Source organism: Bufo bufo, chromosome 4 (assembly GCF_905171765.1).
Source record: "Bufo bufo chromosome 4, aBufBuf1.1, whole genome shotgun sequence".
NCBI classification, from domain to species: domain Eukaryota; kingdom Metazoa; phylum Chordata; class Amphibia; order Anura; family Bufonidae; genus Bufo; species Bufo bufo.
Window position 1 is genome coordinate 132,119,893 of NC_053392.1, and position 20,203 is coordinate 132,140,095.

General features: G+C 41.5%; 1 protein-coding gene across 2 annotated transcripts in view; it reads left to right on the forward strand.

The window, feature by feature from the left end:
- The window catches only part of KLHL30 (kelch like family member 30), a 38,347-nt gene extending 20,118 nt beyond the window's left edge, over positions 1-18,229 (forward strand). Inside the window, exons 2-8 of one of the 2 annotated variants that reach the window (XM_040427911.1) lie at positions 906-1,726; positions 3,921-4,077; positions 5,639-5,725; positions 6,853-7,008; positions 7,130-7,318; positions 8,737-8,882; positions 17,326-18,229. In XM_040427911.1, coding sequence (XP_040283845.1) covers positions 953-1,726; positions 3,921-4,077; positions 5,639-5,725; positions 6,853-7,008; positions 7,130-7,318; positions 8,737-8,882; positions 17,326-17,583 — 1,767 coding nt within the window. In that variant the 5' untranslated portion in view covers positions 906-952 and the 3' untranslated portion in view covers positions 17,584-18,229. The remainder of the gene's footprint in view (positions 1-905; positions 1,727-3,920; positions 4,078-5,638; positions 5,726-6,852; positions 7,009-7,129; positions 7,319-8,736; positions 8,883-17,325) is intronic. The other variant, XM_040427912.1, reaches the window with a different exon arrangement.
- Positions 18,230-20,203: the final 1,974 nt, after the last annotated feature.

The window sequence follows — 20,203 nt, forward strand, 5'->3', positions numbered from 1 at the left end:
CCAGACCAGAGTATAAAAAACTAATACCAATATTTAAACTTACCCATTTGCAATTGTGATCAATGGTGGGTTTTTGCAGCTTTTGAGCTGGTACCCTGGTTACCATAATAGATGTGGGTAGTGCTCAAGCACAGTGTACACCCGTGACTTAGGTGTTAATAGTGCTTGGCCTTTTTGGTCTTTTTTGTTTGCTTTGTCTTTTATGAACCTGATTAAAGCTCCTAGATCTGTGGTGTTGGTCATATACACCAGTGTTTGATACACTATACTGGTAACTTATTTGCTGTTTCAGTTGGGAGCTTTATTTAAGAATCTGATAAATGATTTATGGAACTATAAATTTTGTTTGCCTACTAGGGTGAATCCAATTGCAGCAGATCTGCTCCAGACATTTCTGCGAAGGTCCAATTGATCTGAAAAGAAGGTCAAATTTATCCCATGTGAATTCACTCTTAATGATGGATGAGTTTCTTCAAGAAGGAGAATATTTAACACACCACCAATGCAAGACCCTGTTCTCATATGTTTGAGTCTTTCCATCAGAGGTATATGTTGGGAGGGTTTCCCAACATATACCTCTGAAGAAAGGTTGTGACGTATGCTACTGGTCAAAAAAACATTATTTTCACATAGACCAGGTGAATTTGGCCCTAGGGATATTTTGAACATTAGCGCCAGAAGCTTTATTGGTGTAAATGCCCAGTTTATGGTGTAAACGTAATGTGAAAACACCCTAACCTATGTGACATACAGTATATGATACAACTAAGATTAGTAATGACAAAAATAATAATAATAAATAAATAAAATAACCGTTATTATTATGATTATGCCATGCGTGCTTAGCTATTGTCCAAGAATTGTGTCTACCATAATCAATTGATTTCATCTTTTTTTCTTTAAAGCTTTTAGTCCATGAGTATCCTATTGTGAAGACTCCTCAGAGGAAAGTATGGTGAGGAATATTGATGATCTGGAATTCTGTCTCCCTTCCCATTCAGACTCTATTCTGGCAGGTCTACAGTCCCTGAGGTTTAATCCACAGCTCTCTGATGTTACGTTGAGAGTTCAAGGACGGGAGTTTCCTTGCCATCGTGCTGTGCTGGCATTGTGCAGCCAATACTTCCATGCCATGTTCACTGGGAACTTCCAGGATAGCATTTCTGCACATGTAGAAATCAAAGAGGTGGACCCAGAGTTCTTGGAAACGTTGATTAATTTCTCTTACACTGGTCGCCTGACTATTAACCAAGGCAATGTAGAAGGACTTATTCGTATCTCCAACCAGCTTAATTTCCCTGCAGTGCGTAAAGTTTGTATTCGGTATTTGCAGCAGCAGATGGATGCCACCAATAGCTTAGGCATATGGGAATTTGGTGAAACCCACGGCTGCTCTGAAGTTACAGCAAAGGCCTGGTCTTTCCTACAAGAGAATTTTGAGGCTGTATCTCAAGAGGAAGAATTTCTACTTTTGCCCCCTGAGCGTCTACTTCGCTACTTAGGGGATCCTCTGCTACAAGTAAAAGAAGATCAGAGTCGGGCAAAAGCAGTTCTTCAGTGGGTCAGGCAAGATGTGGAGAGCAGGGCTCACTTCCTTCCAGAGCTGCTTAGTATGGCCAGATTATCAAGTCTAACTGACCACTACCTGCAAGAACTAATGGATGCTGAGCCATTGATCAGTGAATCAGACACATGCCGGGCATTGGTCAGCAGGAACATTGGGCAGGTATGACAATTCTACCCATTGACTAAAGATAACAGGCCTTAGTTGGTCTCGGTGTTAAGTCATAGCACCTAACTGTGTCTAAGTTGATGTGACATGCTCAAAACACCTTTCTATTAGAGGGGTTGTGCCAAGTTTATAAGTTATCCCCTATCCACATAATAGGGGATAACTAGCTGATCGCTGGGGATGTCCAAACACTGGGACCTCACTAATCCTGAGAATTGGGGTTTTGTTTACCCATTCTGATGGAGCAGCAGGTGGTGCAGGTGCACTGCGGTTCGATTCATTCTTTATGGGAGCATCAGAAATAGCAAAGTACAGTGCTTGACTATCTCCATCACTCCCATAGAGAATGAATGGAGATGCAGGGCACATGCTCGACTTGACACTCAATGAGAATGGGGGAATGGGACCCTCACTCTTGGGATCGGTGGGAGTCCTGGCTGTCGGACCTGTAGCGATCAGCTAGTTGTCCCCTATCCTGTATATAGGGAATAACTTAAAAACTTTGTACAACCCCTTTAAGCTGCTCAACTGTTCTTGGGACTTGTAGTCTCAAGAAAATTGTAGAAATATGGACCCTGAGTTTGGCCAAGTGCATGTGGTTTTATGACAGCATATAACGTTTCCTAAACTAAAGGACCAAAAGGGCTCTGTGTGCCACCATATGGCAATCTGCCAGGTGCTATATCTTATATATTCTCTCTAAATGTAACACTTTTAGGGTAGAATACCTCTTTAGTGTAGCATGTGATTATGTAATTATGGCTCTGCAGAACTTGAAGACTATAGAACCATAATATGGACATGTGTATCATCTCAATCCAGTCCAAAATCCCATGCATGTGCCATTGTCTTCTAGCTCTGTTCCTCCTCTGATAGGTGCATGAGTGGTGCACCGATGATGCTGGGCTGGGGCAATTATATCCAGCGTCACTGCACATCCTCTGAGGACCACCAGCTTGTCAGATACAGAAGAGAACTGGAATACCACGGCACATGACTGGCTAGTGATGACACATACCCTGTCTTTAGGGACATCAATCAAGCCAGATTCTGTGGGTTTCGGGGACAGATAACTGGACTTTTCTCCCGAGCGTCTCCAATTCCTTGATTGCCAAAAAGTAGTTAGCATATGGCACGTGGACGGATTAATTTATTTTTTAAATACAGACATTACAAATACAGGAACTGCACATAATGCTAGTAATGGCAGCTCGCAGAGAAAGAATAAAAAAAATGTACATGATTTCAGTTTTTTTCACACTGGGCAATGTTCAATACAGATAACACAATACAGAATTTCGTACAGATCACTTTTTAGCTTGTGCTTCAACAAGGTGCGCAGTCATCCCATTATCATTAGAGGGCAGGACTACAATTAAACATAACAACTCTCCACTAGTGACCAAATGTGATGATCCCAGCTCACCTCCTTCCCCTCCCTGCACAGTGACCTGAAGACTCTTACAAAATCCAAAGAGTCATTTTCTGTCTTCGTTTTCTTAAGTCCCTATAACTGCTGTTAAGTACAGTAAGTCTCTGAAACTTCTATTTACAGCTTGTCCAAGATGGCTGCCCCATAATCATGTAAAGTAAAATGGAATATAAAAATTCTACAGTCAGAAAATAAAAAGGAGAAAACTTACAGAGATTAGAGATTCTCCATGGTTGATGTGAACAAATGTCTCCAGCCTACGTGTCATTTGTGGTATCATAGACATGGCCTGGCTGCCACCTCTACCCTGGGTCATTTCCTTACATGTAACTCTTACATCTGTTATAACCTTTGACATCTATGCCACCTTTCACTAGAGTGTTAACCTGTCTAGTGTTAGGTGTCATCAGCCATCAGTGTCAGCTCCCACACCTGAGCTGTCCTCATTCCGGGATCACCTGCCCCTGCTTACATTTATGACCCATATCACCTGTCAAGGCTATCAATAGACACTTTACTAATCTCTCCAGCTATATCTCTTCTCACCTATCACTAGTTATCAGTTACTCCACGTGTCACATTTCTCCCACCTGTCACCTCTCTCTGCTATGACTCGATTGTTACTTGTGTTAACACTGGTAATTATAGCCGGATCATTCAGTGGCTGGAAAGGATTATACACAAGTTGAATGGGAACCTCTTAGTAACGTATTAGGGGAGAAATGTCTCTTTTGATTCCATGTATTTTTCCTCCAGGTGACAAAGGGCCATAGTGAGCAGACATCAGTATCTCTTCAGCAAGTGTTGGCGGTGGTAGGAGGAAAGGTTTTGGAGGACGAGGAAGATGAGGATGAAAATGAAGATGAATCTTCTAGAACACCTCCAAACTTTGCTTATTACAATCCCAAAACCAGTGAGTAAAATCTGATAATAATCATTAAAGACAGGTACTGCATATCAACAGGTAAGAACAAAACCAATGTTGTCTGGGAAGGTCCATGAACTCCTACTTCCTTTACCAGTTCCTAAACCAACTGACTGGTCTGCTGCAGTCTAAGCATGACCCTCTATGATGGTTGTCTGAAATTTTTTACTACTGCTTCATTGAAATGGCTTAGGCAGGGTGCTGAATTTCCTTAAAGTATAACTGTCGTATATATTTTTTTTGGAGTATTGGATTGTGGTGATTAATATGTCCTTGGTGGCCCTTTTTCAACTTTTCACTGTGTATTCAATTACCCCTTAATTCCACATTTTTGTTCCCTGTACTGCCTACTTTTACCTGTGCTTAAAATCAGTTTGCTAGGCATGGTCCTCTATCTGTTGAAGGACGGAGGACGCAGAAGCAGGCTGCGTGCAAGGTCAGATTACAGATAGCCAGGGACTGTAAGTAAATGATTAAAGCCAGGTCCTCCCCAGCAGCTGATAACAGTGCCTGGGCTGTGTGCACTTCTCCCTGCGCTTGGCAGACGCTCCCTCACTCAGCAGAGCTGGAGAAGTAGAGTTGAACCAGCGCAGACCAGGGAAGGGAGATCTGCCATCTGCTCAGTGTATAAATGAAAGCAACATGTGGTAGGAGGACCCCTTTGTGCTGCAGGAGATTAACCCTTTAGGGGGAGGGCTCTGGTTACTGACACTTTTGGGGGGCTATTGTTACTGGCTAGTGCGGGCAGGCGGGATTAGCCTCAGGGTGAGGGCAGTGGCGGCCATCTTAACTGAATAGTGAAATTGCAGTTTTATGCAGACTGGTTGCTAAGGGCTGAATCTTATTAAATATGGGGTAAGTCAGTCTAATAGTAACTGATTCTGGAATATCATGTTATTAGTAACTACATATATGAAAATTGAAATTAGGGTCTAAGTGTGACAGTTATCCTTTAAAGAGACCAGTCCTGTATGGAGACGTACTGGAAGTACTCCATGGTATGGAGACTTATTGGCAATTACCCTGAAGCAAGCACCCTGAAACAGCTGACTGTGAATGGATATCTGGCCTGGCTATATTCCCTTGTCAAATCCAAAGGATTGTTGGAAAGTCGGATATTGACTCATAGGTAGCCACTTCCAAGAAGTGGGGTGGCACTGGCAAGATGGTTTTCTTTCTTGGTGGATACCTCTTTCATTGAAATTATTTAGTTGAAAATTTCCACTGAAATCCCTATCATAGCCATTGTTCCTTAATCCAATGTTGCTATTTGCTACACACCATTGGTTTGCCAGTATTGAGATTGCTCATTATATGTAGAATCTTGGGATGTTTTGGTGGGGGGAAACATTTTTGACAAAACCAAGGATGCAAGCACTGATTGCTTGATGTACACTTATAGACAGACATAATGAAAGCACAATATTGCCAACACCAGACATTTCCTCTCATCAGTAAATTTTGTCTCAAAGACCAGAAAGAATTGAACAGATAGAATACATTACTAATTTGTATCTTCTGACATACTGTAGTCTTACATTTTTGGCAGAAATGTGGATGTCACTTCCAGACTTCCCTGATTATAATAAATGGGGATTCTCGGTCACTTCACTGAATAATGATGTCTATGTCACAGGTGAGTACAACCAATGTCTGTGGTAAATAGAATGGTGAGAAGAGAAAAGTTTTAGTTGTCATTTTTGAGAGCACATTCACATGAAGACGATTTGTGGCAAAAAATTCAATTCACTGAATGTAGTTGTTTCTGCAGCTTATTCGTGGCTTTATATAAGCCCCTTTCAGATGTATGGAACAGTTTCGCAAATCTCCACTGCATGCAGTTTTGGAAGCCAAAATCAAGAGTGGCTCATAAAAAGAGAGAAAGTATAAAGGGCAGATGTGAATTTTCCTCTTTTTTTTTTATTCATTACTGCATGCAGAAACCTGATTGTGTGGCAGAACCCTCAGGAACATACCTTTTCATACACTGCACATGTTGTTTACTTTGCCCCTTTCCCAATGAGCATTCCAATTTCCTAAAAAATGGCAACACTTGTTATACCAGGGAAAATCTTTAAGGCTATGGTCAGTCAACTTAAAGGTAGTCTGCCACCAACATTAGTTTCAAATTAAGAATACTACCATGTGAGGTAGGTGCACCAAAAATAACCATACTTAACTTTTTTTTTATCCAAACTTCTAATCCTGTGAAATGCTGATTTTTTTTTAATGCAAATTAGATTTTTAGAGCACCATGGGAGGAAGCTGCTCTATTCATTGTATCTGGTTTTCCCTGTGTTAGCACTACTGGCTTTGGAATTTCAGCAACGGTCAATCAAACCAGGGAGAAGGAGATGGGAAACGTTACTGGAAGAGTGATGGTACACCAAATGGAGCAGAACTGCCCATAGTCCACTGAAAATCTTATTTGTACAAAAATTAAAAGAAGCATTTGTCAAGAATAGAAGAGTGTATTTTCTCAAGAAAGGTATGGTTATGTTTCAGGGCACCTAACCTAAATGGTAGTATGCTTACTTTGAAACTGATTTGGGAGGCGACAGACTCTCTTTAAGGCCACGATTACATTTGATCTGTATTTGAAAGGTCTGGGTTAAGGGCATTCATTAAATCCATTGCAGGCAAACATATTTTCTCTATATATACATGTGTAAATGTGTGTTTGTGTGTGTTTCCTCAAGTTGTAGTAGGTTTAGACAGGACACTTACACTTTGCTGTCACTTTCTTTTAAATTTCTCTCTTAGGTGGTTCTCGAGGTTCTCAAGATGATTCTTGGTCCACACGTCAAGGATGGCGCTTTGTACTGAATGAAGGGATATGGAAACAATTATCACCTATGATTCATCCACGAACCAATCATGCCAGTGCTTCTCTGAATGGGGAAATATATGTCATTGGAGGTTGGTTATTCTAATAAATTTGAGCCCTAGATTAATGCATATTCATTTCTGGTGGAAGAGCTATAATCTAATTATCCATCAATGACTTTAAAGTCTTTGCTAATGATTCTTTATTTAAAAGGAACCTTACAGGAGGCAGTGGAAGTAGAGTGTTATGACCCCTACAGTGGAACATGGTCATCAGTAAGCCCTGCTCAGAAGTATGTCAGCAATTTTAATGCTGTTGGATGTGGAGGAAAGCTGTACCTGGTTGGATCCTGTGCCGTAAAGTACAATGCATTGACACTTCAGTGCTACAATCCATCTACAGGTATCCTTCTCGAGGTGTTCTTCTGAGGTGTTCTATGTGATAAATACAGTACATGCAAGGGTTAATAGAAAGGTGTTACCTAAGCAAGGGTTTACATACCATAGAGGCTTACTATGGGGCTGCTAGGGTGTCCTTCAAAAGAGGGTCCAGTCCAGGCTGGCAAGAACCTGCACAAGATTTCCACTGTTTATGTCTGTAAAAACTCTCATTCATCCAGATCATTGTATATCACTAGTAATAAGCCAGAGCAACTGGACTTGTTGTATTCTCTTGAAGATGTTTTGGTAGTTATCCAACTGACTTTCTCAATTAGAATGACTTGTACAAGAAATCACCAGCTTTAAACAGTGGTGACTCAGTCAGAATAATCTGCTTGTCATAATCAACACAAGGTTAAGGACCTCATGGAGGTAAGATGTTTATTGTAATTTAAATGACTGAAGCTATTAGGTGTGATTAAACTGTTTCTGTAGAGACATAAGAACAGCATTGTAAGTGGCAGACAATAGATTGGTTAAACAAAACAGCAGTTAAACCACTGTGCGGCCAGGACTCAGTTGTACACCTACATCTTAAGGACAAAGGACACTCATTTCATGACAGGTTTGCATCCTAAATATTAAAGAGAGAACCACCGCACACTCAAGGGTTATATGCAAAATAAAGTTATTTTTATTTTATGACAAATCCTCCAAAAAGAAGCAAAAAAGGAATAATTTCCAATAATTTGATTGTGACTGTTTTTCTTTGACCTTTCGGTCACAGACGGACCTTTGTCACAAGAGTCACTGGAAAAAAAAGAACACATTAGTGATAAGGAAGGGGGGTAGGAGACAAGGTAAGTTGGTCTGTCAAAGGGGAAGGGGTATAAATACTGATGTATCGACTGGGAAATGGGGGAAGGTATGATGACAGGCGTAACCTGTATAAAGGGTGATAAGGATGTGGTCAATATTAGAGCTACTATAGAATGTCCAAAGCTGGAGTCCTGGGTAGAACGGTTATGGGAGGATATGCTGGATTGTATATATATAGCAAGATGCAATGAAGTCTCTTATATGAGGGCAAAGTTAAAGAGTAGACTCAAAAGCGAGGCTTACATTTTTTACACTGCTCATAGGTACAGTATGTTACTCAAGCAAAAAGAGTATAGGGGCACAACAAGCCCAGTTGCACTGACTTATTACTACTGATAGTTCCACTGTTACCAAAAAGGATGTAAAATTGGCCTGTCTGTACTGGATGGTGAAATCCTACGTCATAATGAGTGGACTTATTTTGATTTATCTTCTACATCTGACACTTTATTTAGTTCAATCATACACCAAATTTGGTATATTTTAATTTATTTTGTAATGCACAATAATAAAGAATATGCTGCTTATGTGTGTAATGGTTATGGTTCTTATGGCTTACAGACAGTTGGTGTGTCATTGCATCTCCATTTATCCCCAAGTACCTGTCCTCACCTCGATGCTGTGCCCTGGAAGGAGCTGTGTATCTTATTGCTGATAACACCAAAAAGGTGTATATGTATCTTCCAGAAGTAAATTTGTGGAAAAAGGTGAGCATGAAGCAACTTTAATCAAACAATGAAATCAGAATTATTGTTTATGGAATACTTAAAGGAGGTATTTGTCCACTTAAAATCTTTTAAGACTGCTTGTGCAATACTCACTATACTGATACCCTAAACTTTTTCATTACTGCACTTTCAGGGTTCCACCCTAGCAGGGGTCTAGCTATAGGGGAAGCAGGGGAAGCGGCTGCTTTGGGGCCCTGACCCAGAAGGGGCCCATCCAGGAGGAGGAGGACTAAAAGATTTTGTCAGGTCCCCCTCAACAGTATTGCACAATGAAATTATATACAGTGGCAGTATAGACCGTGTAGAAAACGGATGGAACAGCTGCCGGGCCTGGTCTGAGAGAGTGATCTTTACTAGCCACAGGAATGGGGGCGGCATGAAAGGAAGGGGTTGCGAAAAAATTACTGGGGGAGGGGGGCTCCATTCAAACATTTGCTGTGGGGCCCAGTCATTTCTAGCTACGCCACTACACCCCAGTCTGTATTTGCATGTGTAGGAGAGACAGCTCAGTTTAGGAAAGGATTTCTTTTACAGTAAGGTGTTTTTTTTTTGCACATTTTTTTTTACATCATTTAAAACACTTTTTGGTGTGTTTTGTAACATCTTTGATTTAGTAATGTTTTGTACGTGGATTTTTCTGACATTTTTGAATTCCTGTTGATAAATCTATGGGGCAAACACCAGAAAAAAATACCAATATCTAGAACACACTACATTTTGAAAAAATGCCACTTGTCATATATCTTCTATATAAAAAGAATCTTCATATAAAAGAGGATAAAAAAAAAAAAATGTATAAAAAAAAATTATATAATCCTTCAGGCGGACATAAACACGCCTCTAAGTTCTTTTTATCGAGTATCTTAATTTGATTTGTGCAAGCAGTGAAACAAAGGGACAATTGTATATGCAAAATATATATATATATCGTTTATTATAAAACAAAGAATATAAAAACAAAACAATTGCAAAACAAATGGTGAAGTTACAAAATAATACCCAAAATGTACCACATGGTGGTGCCAACACACCCCTATCTCATCAGCACAGTGTGACTTAGTGATTTATGACAACCAGTGTCATACTTTTAACAAACAGACTCATATACCAAGAGAAACTTAGGATCTTCTGTTTATCAAAGAGGCTATAGTAATAAAACACGGATATACATGAAAATAAACGTTTTCCCTTGACTCTGTTTTCCTATGACCAATCAAAAATATATGATATTAATATGATAAAATATTCAGCTCGGCAATCAGACTATGGAAAATAACTTTCCAAGGGTTTAGTCCTCTTTTCAAATAATGTCAGATCTTCCGTTAACAATATGCATTTTTGCTAAGAGAATAATCAGCATTATGGAGGCACCTAACACTATATATTCCCACAGTATGGGGACTCTGCTATATACCGAGATAAATATCTTATTAATATCACGAGTAGTAAACACAATATATGTTACCGGGTCAAAGGTAGACAGAGTTCAGATGGGACCAGTTCTCAGGAACTTTCCTAGTAATAAAAAAAAAAATAAAAAAAAAATACAAGTTTCTTCTGGTAAAGTTTTCTTTTTGAGTTTTTCTTTTGGTCTTGATTGAATGAATGGATGGATGGATCTATGGATCTCTCCTGCTGCTCCGCACACAAGTAATTATTACCCCCCTTATCTAAGAATCATTCCCTTTAGATTAGGGATTTCCAATCAGGTAAGGTGGGTGTATTTGCATGCTAATAATACAATGATGTCATATTAACTCCTAACATGTTATCAAACAAATTATAAAATAATATAATATTGTCCATCTGCCTCCAGATGGCACTGTGGTACTGCAGATGAACATCACAACCTTAAACATTAAAACTAAATATCAAAAAAATATGTTCACATGACCTTCTTAACCTTTTTAATATACATCACTGAGGAAGGTCTTTTCCTGACACTTTTAATTACCTATATCCTGGACTTGTTGGAGTCACTGTCTTCTCCTATCTTTTTGAAATACAGTTGCAAGAAAAAGTATGTGAACCCGTTGGAATGATATGGATTTCTGCACAAATTGGTCATAAAATGTGATCTGATCTTCATCTAAGCCACAACAATAGACAATCACAGTCTGCTTAAACTAATAACACACAAAGAATTAAATGTTACCATGTTTTTATTGAACACACCATGTAAACATTCACAGTGCAGGTGGAAAAAGTATGTGAACCCTTGGATTTAATATCTGGTTGAACCTCCTTTGGCAGCAATAACTTCAACCAAACGTTTCCTGTAGTTGCAGATCAGACGTGCACAACGGTCAGGAGTAATTCTTGACCATTCCTCTTTACAGAACTGTTTCAGTTCAGCAATATTCTTGGGATGTCTGGTGTGAATCACTTTCTTGAGGTCATGCCACAGCATCTCAATTGGGTTGAGGTCAGGACTCTGACTGGGCCACTCCAGAAGGCGTATTTTCATCTGTTTAAGCCATTCTGTTATTGATTTACTTCTATGCTTTGGGTTGTTGTCCTGTTGCAACACCTATCTTCTGTTGAGCTTCAGCTGGTAGACAGATGGCCTTAATTTCTCCTGCAAAATGTCTTGATAAACTTGGGAATTCATTTTTCCTTCGATGATAGCAATCCGTCCAGGCCCTGACGCAGCAAAGCAGCCCCAAACCATGATGCCCCCACCACCATACTTCACAGTTGGGATGAGGTTTTGATGTCGGTGTGCTGTGCCTCTTTTTCTCCACACATAGTATTGTGAGTTTCTTCCAAACAACTCCACTTTGGTTTCATCTGTCCACAGAATATTTTGCCAGTACTGCTGTGGAACATCCAGGTGTTCTTGTGCAAACTGTAAACGTGCAGCAATGTTTTTTTTGGACAGCAGTGGCTTCCTCTGTGGTATCCTCCCATTAAATCTATTCTTGTTTAGTGTTTTACGTATTGTAGATTCACTAACAGGGATGTTAACATATGCCAGAGACTTTTGTAAGTCTTTAGCTGACACTCTAGGATTCTTCTTCACCTCATTGAGCAGTCTGCGCTGTGCTCTTGCAGTCATCTTTACAGGACGGCCACTCCTAGGGAGAGTAGCAGTAACTTTCTCCATTTATAGACAATTTGTCTTACCGTGGACTGATGAACAGCAAGGCTTTTGGAGATACTTTTATAATCCTTTCCAGCTTTATGCAAGTCAACAATTCTTAATTGTAGGTCTTCTGAGAGCTCTTTTGTGTGAGGCATCATTCACATCAGGCAATGCTTCTTGTGAAAAGCAAACCCAGAACTGGTGTGTGTTTTTTATAGGGCAGGGCAGCTGTAACCAACACCTCCAATCTCATCTCATTGATTGGACTCCAGTTGGCTGACACCTCACTCCAATTAGCTCTTGGAGATGTCATTAGTCTAGGAGTTCACATACTTTTTCCACCTGCACTCTGAATGTTTACATGGTGTGTTCAATAAAAACATGGTAACATTTAATTCTTTGTGTGTTATTAGTTTAAGCAGACTGTGATTGTCTATTGTTGTGACTTAGATGAAGATCAGATCACATTTTATGACCAATTTGTGCAGAAATCCATATCATTCCAAAGGGTTCACATACTTTTTCTTGCAACTGTATATGTTAACTTGATAAAATTTTTATATAACGGCCTTGATACTCGGCATCGGAACTTGTATATTTTACTTAGTACAAGGAAGCAGGGAAAGGAAAAATGCAGCGGCACTACTTACATACACCTGTATATCTGTAAGTCCGTATCAAACCCAGGGGAGGCAGCCGTAAATGAAGACCAGACAAGGGATGGTGCTCTGCGTAATCGAGTGGTATGTCGAAGAAAAATAGAGAGAGACGCGGCACTCACCGAACTTCTGAATAGCTGGTTGCTGTTTATTGCATGTAGGATAGCGTGCTGCGCAGGCAGGGAGGCGGGATGGCCACAGTGTGCGTCGGCGGCGACGGCCGTTTCGCGCAAAGATATCGCTTCTTCTGGCCGGATATGACGTGCAGGTGCACGGGTAACCTTATATAGAGGAAGGAAAGCCGGGCGTGTCTATGGTAATCCCGAACCTCCCCTGTGTGCAGCTGCGTTTAAAGGTGTACAGACAGAGACACAAGTAAATAATACAAAAAATGTCATTTTGGCAAGACAATGCAGCAGTGAGATACTCATACCATGATAGAGCGACAAGTTTCAGGGGGCAGATCGGGGGTAAAAGCGTTGAAGGGATATATATAGAGAAATCTTATGGATGCATGGGCGCAAAGCCTAAGAAGGGGACTATATGATGAATAAACAACAATGGTATAGCTGATACAGACAATACTATTAAAGTAAAGTAGTAGGAGCGGAAACAGGGAGAGGGCGACGTGGCCGTACCATCACAAGAAGACTGCCATGTCGTTCTTGTCATTGAGACCAAGGGGTCCCATTGCATTGGTCCTAATGATCCATCTGGCCTCCCGTTGCAGCAAGAGGCGGTGGCGGTCCCCTCCACGGAGGATGGGTCCCACGGCCTCAATGCCAGCAAAAGAGAGGCCAGATGGATCACCGTTATGGGCCGCATGCACATGTTCAATGAGGCGGGGAGAACCTCGCCCGGTACGGATGGAGTTGATGTGCTCACGTACCCGTTCAAGCATCGGCCTGATTGTTTTCCCGATGTAAAACATATTACAGGTACAGAAGATAACGTAAACCACGAAGGGGGTGCGGCAGTTAATGAACTGCAGAACTCTGTGTGTTACGCCCCCTAAGGACAGACTCTTAGCCTGGGAGTTTAGATGACAAAAGGAACAAGTTCCACACTTATAGTTTCCTATGGGGATTCTACTTTGTAACCAGTTAGACCTTTTAGGTAGCCGAAGAGCGCTTTGGACCAATTTGTCCCTTAAAGTGTGGCATTTCCTAAAATAAATAATTGGTTTGCTGGAGGCTACTGCGCCCAATGAAGCGTCATGCCTCAATAGGTCCCAATTGCTGTGTATTGCCCGTCTAATAATGTCGGCTACGGGACTATATTTAAAGACGAAGGCAAATCTCTCGTCCTTATCACCGCCAGTATTGTCCCTAAGGAGACTAGATCGAGGGCGGATAGCTGCTCGATGTAGTGCATCTAAAACGGTCCTCCTTGGGTACCCCCTCTCCAAAAGTCTACCCATAAGTTGGTGAGCCTGTTTAAAGAAATCCGCGTCGGTACTATTAATCCTACGCAACCGGACGAATTGTCCGTAGGGTACCGCGTCTTTGACAGCGGGGGGATGGAAACTGACCTGGTGGAGCAGCGAATTAGTAGCAGTGGGTTTATGAAAACCCGTTGTGTGCAGATGCCCCTCAACCACGGAGACATGTACATCAAGGAAATCCAGACATCTGCCTCCGAAGTTGAAAGTGAACTTCATGTTCATATTGTTAATATCATTAAGGTACTGCACAAAAAGTCCACACTGCTCTTCGCTGCCCGACCAGACCAGAAACACATCATCCACATATCTGAGGAACCTATGGATGTAGACAAGAAAGGGGTTACCCAAGGAGAAAACGTATGTCTCCTCAAATACCGCCAGATACAGATTGGCAAAGGTACATGAGACAGGTGTACCCATTGCCGTACCCTGTATCTGGCGGTACCATTGACGGTTAAACTGAAAGACATTATTGCTGAGTACCAGATGGAGAGACTCTTGTATGAACTGGGAGAATACTGAACCTTTGTCTGTCCGGGAAAGGACTAACGCGACCGCTTGAAGGCCTGCGTCATGAGGAATGCGAGTATAGAGGCTCTCCACGTCCAAGGACACAAGGTGGAATTCCTCTCGCCATTCAAGGTCATTGATGGCGCGGAGGAAGTCCCCGGTGTCCTTGAGATACGTGGGAGTACCCACTAAGAGAGGCCTAAGTAGCCAATCCACGTACTTCGAAATAGGTTCCGTCGGGGACCCTATACCGGCAATAATGGGTCTCCCCAGAGGATGAAGTAGAGACTTGTGTACTTTTGGCATAAAGTACCAAGTCGGGTACTTAGGGAACTTGGGAACAAGCTTCTCTATGATACTTTTGAATAGGAACTTCTGGTCGACATACCTAGAAAGGAGTGAATGGACCCTGTCAAGGATAGATGGCACAGGGTTCTCACTAAGTTTTAAGTATACAGTGGCGTCATCTAACTGCCTAGAAGCTTCCTCAAGATAATAGGCTCTCGGCATCAGGACCACGTTGCCCCCCTTGTCGGCGGGCTTAATGACCACATCTTCAAGACCGCATAGCCAGTGTAAAGCGGTCTTTTCCTCTTGGGTAATGTTAGGGGGTGCCACTGGATAGACGGGCAATACACAGCAATTGGGACCTATTGAGGCATGACGCTTCATTGGGCGCAGTAGCCTCCAGCAAACCAATTATTTCTTTTAGGAAATGCCACACTTTAAGGGACAAATTGGTCCAAAGCGCTCTTCGGCTACCTAAAAGGTCTAACTGGTTACAAAGTAGAATCCCCATAGGAAACTATAAGTGTGGAACTTGTTCCTTTTGTCATCTAAACTCCCAGGCTAAGAGTCTGTCCTTAGGGGGCGTAACACACAGAGTTCTGCAGTTCATTAACTGCCGCACCCCCTTCGTGGTTTACGTTATCTTCTGTACCTGTAATATGTTTTACATCGGGAAAACAATCAGGCCGATGCTTGAACGGGTGCGTGAGCACATCAACTCCATCCGTACCGGGCGAGGTTCTCCCCGCCTCATTGAACATGTGCATGCGGCCCATAACGGTGATCCATCTGGCCTCTCTTTTGCTGGCATTGAGGCCGTGGGACCCATCCTCCGTGGAGGGGACCGCCACCGCCTCTTGCTGCAACGGGAGGCCAGATGGATCATTAGGACCAATGCCATGGGACCCCTTGGTCTCAATGACAAGAACGACATGGCAGTCTTCTTGTGATGGTACGGCCACGTCGCCCTCTCCCTGTTTCCGCTCCTACTACTTTACTTTAATAGTATTGTCTGTATCAGCTATACCATTGTTGTTTATTCATCATATAGTCCCCTTCTTAGGCTTTGCGCCCATGCATCCATAAGATTTCTCTATATATATCCCTTCAACGCTTTTACCCCCGATCTGCCCCCTGAAACTTGTCGCTCTATCATGGTATGAGTATCTCACTGCTGCATTGTCTTGCCAAAATGACATTTTTTGTATTATTTGTATTATTTACTTGTGTCTCTGTCTGTACACCTTTAAACGCAGCTGCACACAGGGGAGGTTCGGGATTACCATAGACACGCCCGGCTTTCCTTCCTCTATATAAGGTTACCCGTGCACCTGCACATCATATCCGGCCAGAAGAAGCGCTATCTTTGCGCGAAACGGCCGTCGCCACCGACGCACACTGTGGCCATCCCGCCCCCCTGCCTGCGCAGCACGCTATCCTACATGCAATAAACAGCAACCAGCTATTCAGAAGTTCGGTGAGTGCCGCGTCTCTCTCTATTTTTCTTGTATATTTTACTTATCTACAGCCATGAATAACTATTGTTTTAAAATAACTTTTAACTCTCCTCAGAAATCCAATTAACAGAAACTTACTTCAGTGGCTCTGTATTTCCTACAGGATACATTCTAAATGATGCATACATGGTATAATATGTATATAAATCGATACATTGTTACACACAGACAACACATTATATGAATTATTGGTTAAAATATGTTGTAAACTGAATATACCATACAGAAATATATATAATTATGAATATATGAATTGAACCTCATACAGCAGGTGTGCCTCAAGGATATGAAATTTTATCTTGTCATGGCTTATCCATAAAACAACCTTGTTCCCTTCAGACAGACATGTCTGAAGAAGCTAGTGTACTCCCCATAGATAAATTCATATCCTTAGCAAAAACTTTTAAATACAATGTCTGTTCATGTTCACAATTATTTTTATATAAACTGAACTTGCCATGAACTCATCTTGGCCTCTTCAGCCACATAATAGAACTTTGGTTCAGGCTGATTTTATTCTTAAAGGCAATGAGATGAGAATTCATTTTGGCTATAATAGCATTAGATAATATTGTATACTTATGAAAATGCACAACACACTGATCTCAAAAATGCCACAAAAGTAGCAAAAAACAAACAGCTGTGTATGTAGACTTCTGTATTTTGCTGTAGACTTTAAAGTAATATCCAGCTACAGTTTTTTTAACTTAAAAAAAAATGGCATTTCTCTATAGGAAAAATAAACATAAAAAAAAAAAAAAGCCAACAAAACGTTTGACTGAAAATGCCACCCCAGAAAACACTTTCTGATATAGCTGGTGAATTTTACATATGTTTTTCTAAAGGTGTAGATGAACCAACTCTCCCTAAAAAAATATGAAAATGATTTATCAGTGTTATCTTCTGTTCTCCTCATTAGGTGCAGCTATTGCATACTCTTCATGAAAATGGAGGCATGACCACTGTTGGTTCTAGGATCTATGTGACAGGTGGTCATTGGCATGGCATGGCTCGAGAGTACAGTGTGGTAATGGAGTCATACGACAGCAGTTCAGATACTTGGACTCGAAACGGTGCTTTGCCAAACCGTTGGATGTACCACGGTACATCTGCCATCTTTATGGACACCTCAAGTTGGACAAGTGTGTTCCAAGGACAAACAGAAATGGAAGTTTGATTGGATGCTACCAAAAATTATTGGCAAAGCCAACACACGTATTATTACCGTAAATGTGCAAACAAAGTGGCACATTTTTTTTATTAATAAACCCCTAAGCTGCTGTGGATCCGGCGGAGTTACGAAAACACATCGGCCTCTCCATAACTCTGGCAGATCCTGCACCAGTTCTAAATGTAAGACAGCTTCCTAGCTGTCTTACATTTAGACCTTTTTCTACGCCTCCCGGCCCGTCCCCTTGTCCTCCAAGCCCCGTTTTTTAAACCTGGCGTGAGCTGGGAGAAGTCGCAGATTGTGGCACAACTATCAGTTGCGCCCCAATCTGTGCCTGAAATACGACTAATTCAAGCGTATTTCAGCATGATAAATGACCCCAAAGTTTTTAAGAATAGCTATAGAATTAAAAAATCTGACAAAGAATGGTATTTGACAATATACATTTGCTTACAAGTTTGCAATTTTTTTATACAAATATATACAATCTGGTGAATATTCCATTTTTACTGTTTGAAGCTTGGTCCATGTTGATATGTTGAATTTTTTCTATGTTTTAACTTTTATAACTTTAGTCTAGTGTGATGCACACATTGACTTACATATGGCTGATATGACTCTATGGTTATTATTACATCAAGATAAAAAAAAATGTAAATCTGAAGATATAATCCTTATGGATTTTGCTTTTGTACTTCTTACATTCTTGGTTTCATCAGACCAGATAAGCTTGTTTCTCACAGTCTAAGAGTACTTTAGGTGTTTTTCTGTGAACTCTAGTTGGGCTTTCCTGTGTCTTTTACTGAGGAGAGGCTTCTTTCTGGCCACTATGCTATAAAGCTCAGATTGGTGGAGTGATGCAGTGATTGGTTGACCTCCTGGAAGTTTCTGCCATCTGCATACAGGATTTTTGGAGCTCAGGCACAGTGACCACTGGGTTCTTGGTCACTTCTCTTACCAAGGCCCTTCTCTCTCGATTAGTTTGGTGGAGCGGCCAGCTCTAGTAAGAGTCCTGGTTGTTCCAAACGTCTTCCATTTAAGAATTATGGAGGCCACTGTGCTCTTGGGGCCTTTCAGTGCAGCAGAATTTTTTTTCCCCCTACTCAAGATCTGCACCTACATCTATAGGAAGTTCTTTCCTCCTCATGGCTTGGTTTTCACTCTGATATGCAATGTGAGACCTTGAGAGACCAGGTGGACTCCAATAAAGGTGTAGAAACAACTCAGAGATGATCAATAGAAATGACAGGCCTCAGAGCTAAATTTCAAGTGTCATTGCAAAGAGTCTGAAAACTTACTGTATGTCCATGCAAAATTGTAGTTTTTCCTTTTTAATAAATTTGCAAAAACTTCTAAAATTCTGTTTTCACTCTCTCATCATGGGGTATTGAGTGCAGATTGATGGGGAAAACATTACATGTGAATAAAGTTAAAGGGTGTGAAGACTTTTTGAATGCATTCTAAATTGGCGGCATATGTTAAAGGGGTTGTGCAGTGCTATAATATTGATGATTTATGCTCAGGATAGGTCATCAATATCAGCTGTTTGAAGGGGTTGCGGCGCTCGTGTGAGGGCTGCGTCCTCTTCACTGTTTAACTGCATGACATCTTCTAGCATGTAGCGACAGTGCAGTGTAATTACTACTGTTTATCCTGTTAAGTTGAATGGAAAAAGCAGTTGTAATTACACTGCACCACTGCTACAAGCTAGACGGCGTACAGTTAAATAGTGAAGAGCATGCGTTATTCGCTCAAGCGAGATTTCTGAGCCTTGCTCAACACACATTCCATAGTTTGGAATAAAACTACTTAAAAGGGGTGAGCTATTCTATGTGTATATACTACGTATATATGTGTGTGTTTATGCAGTGTATGTGTGTGACTACATGCTGTACATGTGTGTGCTTCTTACCAGGGTAAACCTGTCCCAAACTGACTGTCCCTATGAGTATTTGTGACTGTATGCCCCTTCCTGACTCTCTCTATGAGTATTTGTGACTGTATGCCTGTCTCTGACTCTGGTCCACCGTATTGCAGAATCCATGGATTCATCCTCTGCCGACATTGTTGCTGACCAGTGATTGGAGTCAGAGAGCCTAAGAAGGTGAATAACCCCTGGACGCCAAGTACATGACTCATTAACTTCCATAGCACATTAAAGGGGTTGTCCGGGTTCAGAGCTGAACCCCGACATACCGCCATTTCCACCCAGACAGCCCCCCTGATATGAGCATCGGAATCGCGCAGGGAAAATGCTTTTTTAGGAGATACGGTGAAGTATCAGGGTCTCCATAGGGACTGCTAGGAGGAGGCTCCCACCTAGCAGTGAGCCCGGGGATGTCACTGGCACTAATGGGTCTGTAAAAAGGCTAGGGCAGCACTAAAGCCCTCCCATCAGAGCCAGCGACGTCACTGGCAACACTGCTAGGCGGAAGCCTCCTCCTAGTAGTGTTATAAATATAAACAAAAAATCCCTTGCCCTGCGCGATATATATAATGCTCTGATGCTCATATTAGGGGATATCTGCAGCATACAGAGTATTTCCTGGTGATAACATAATTTGGGCTCCCTTTCTGCACGACCTGAAGAAACCGCACAGCGTGATGATGTCATCACGTCACTGTG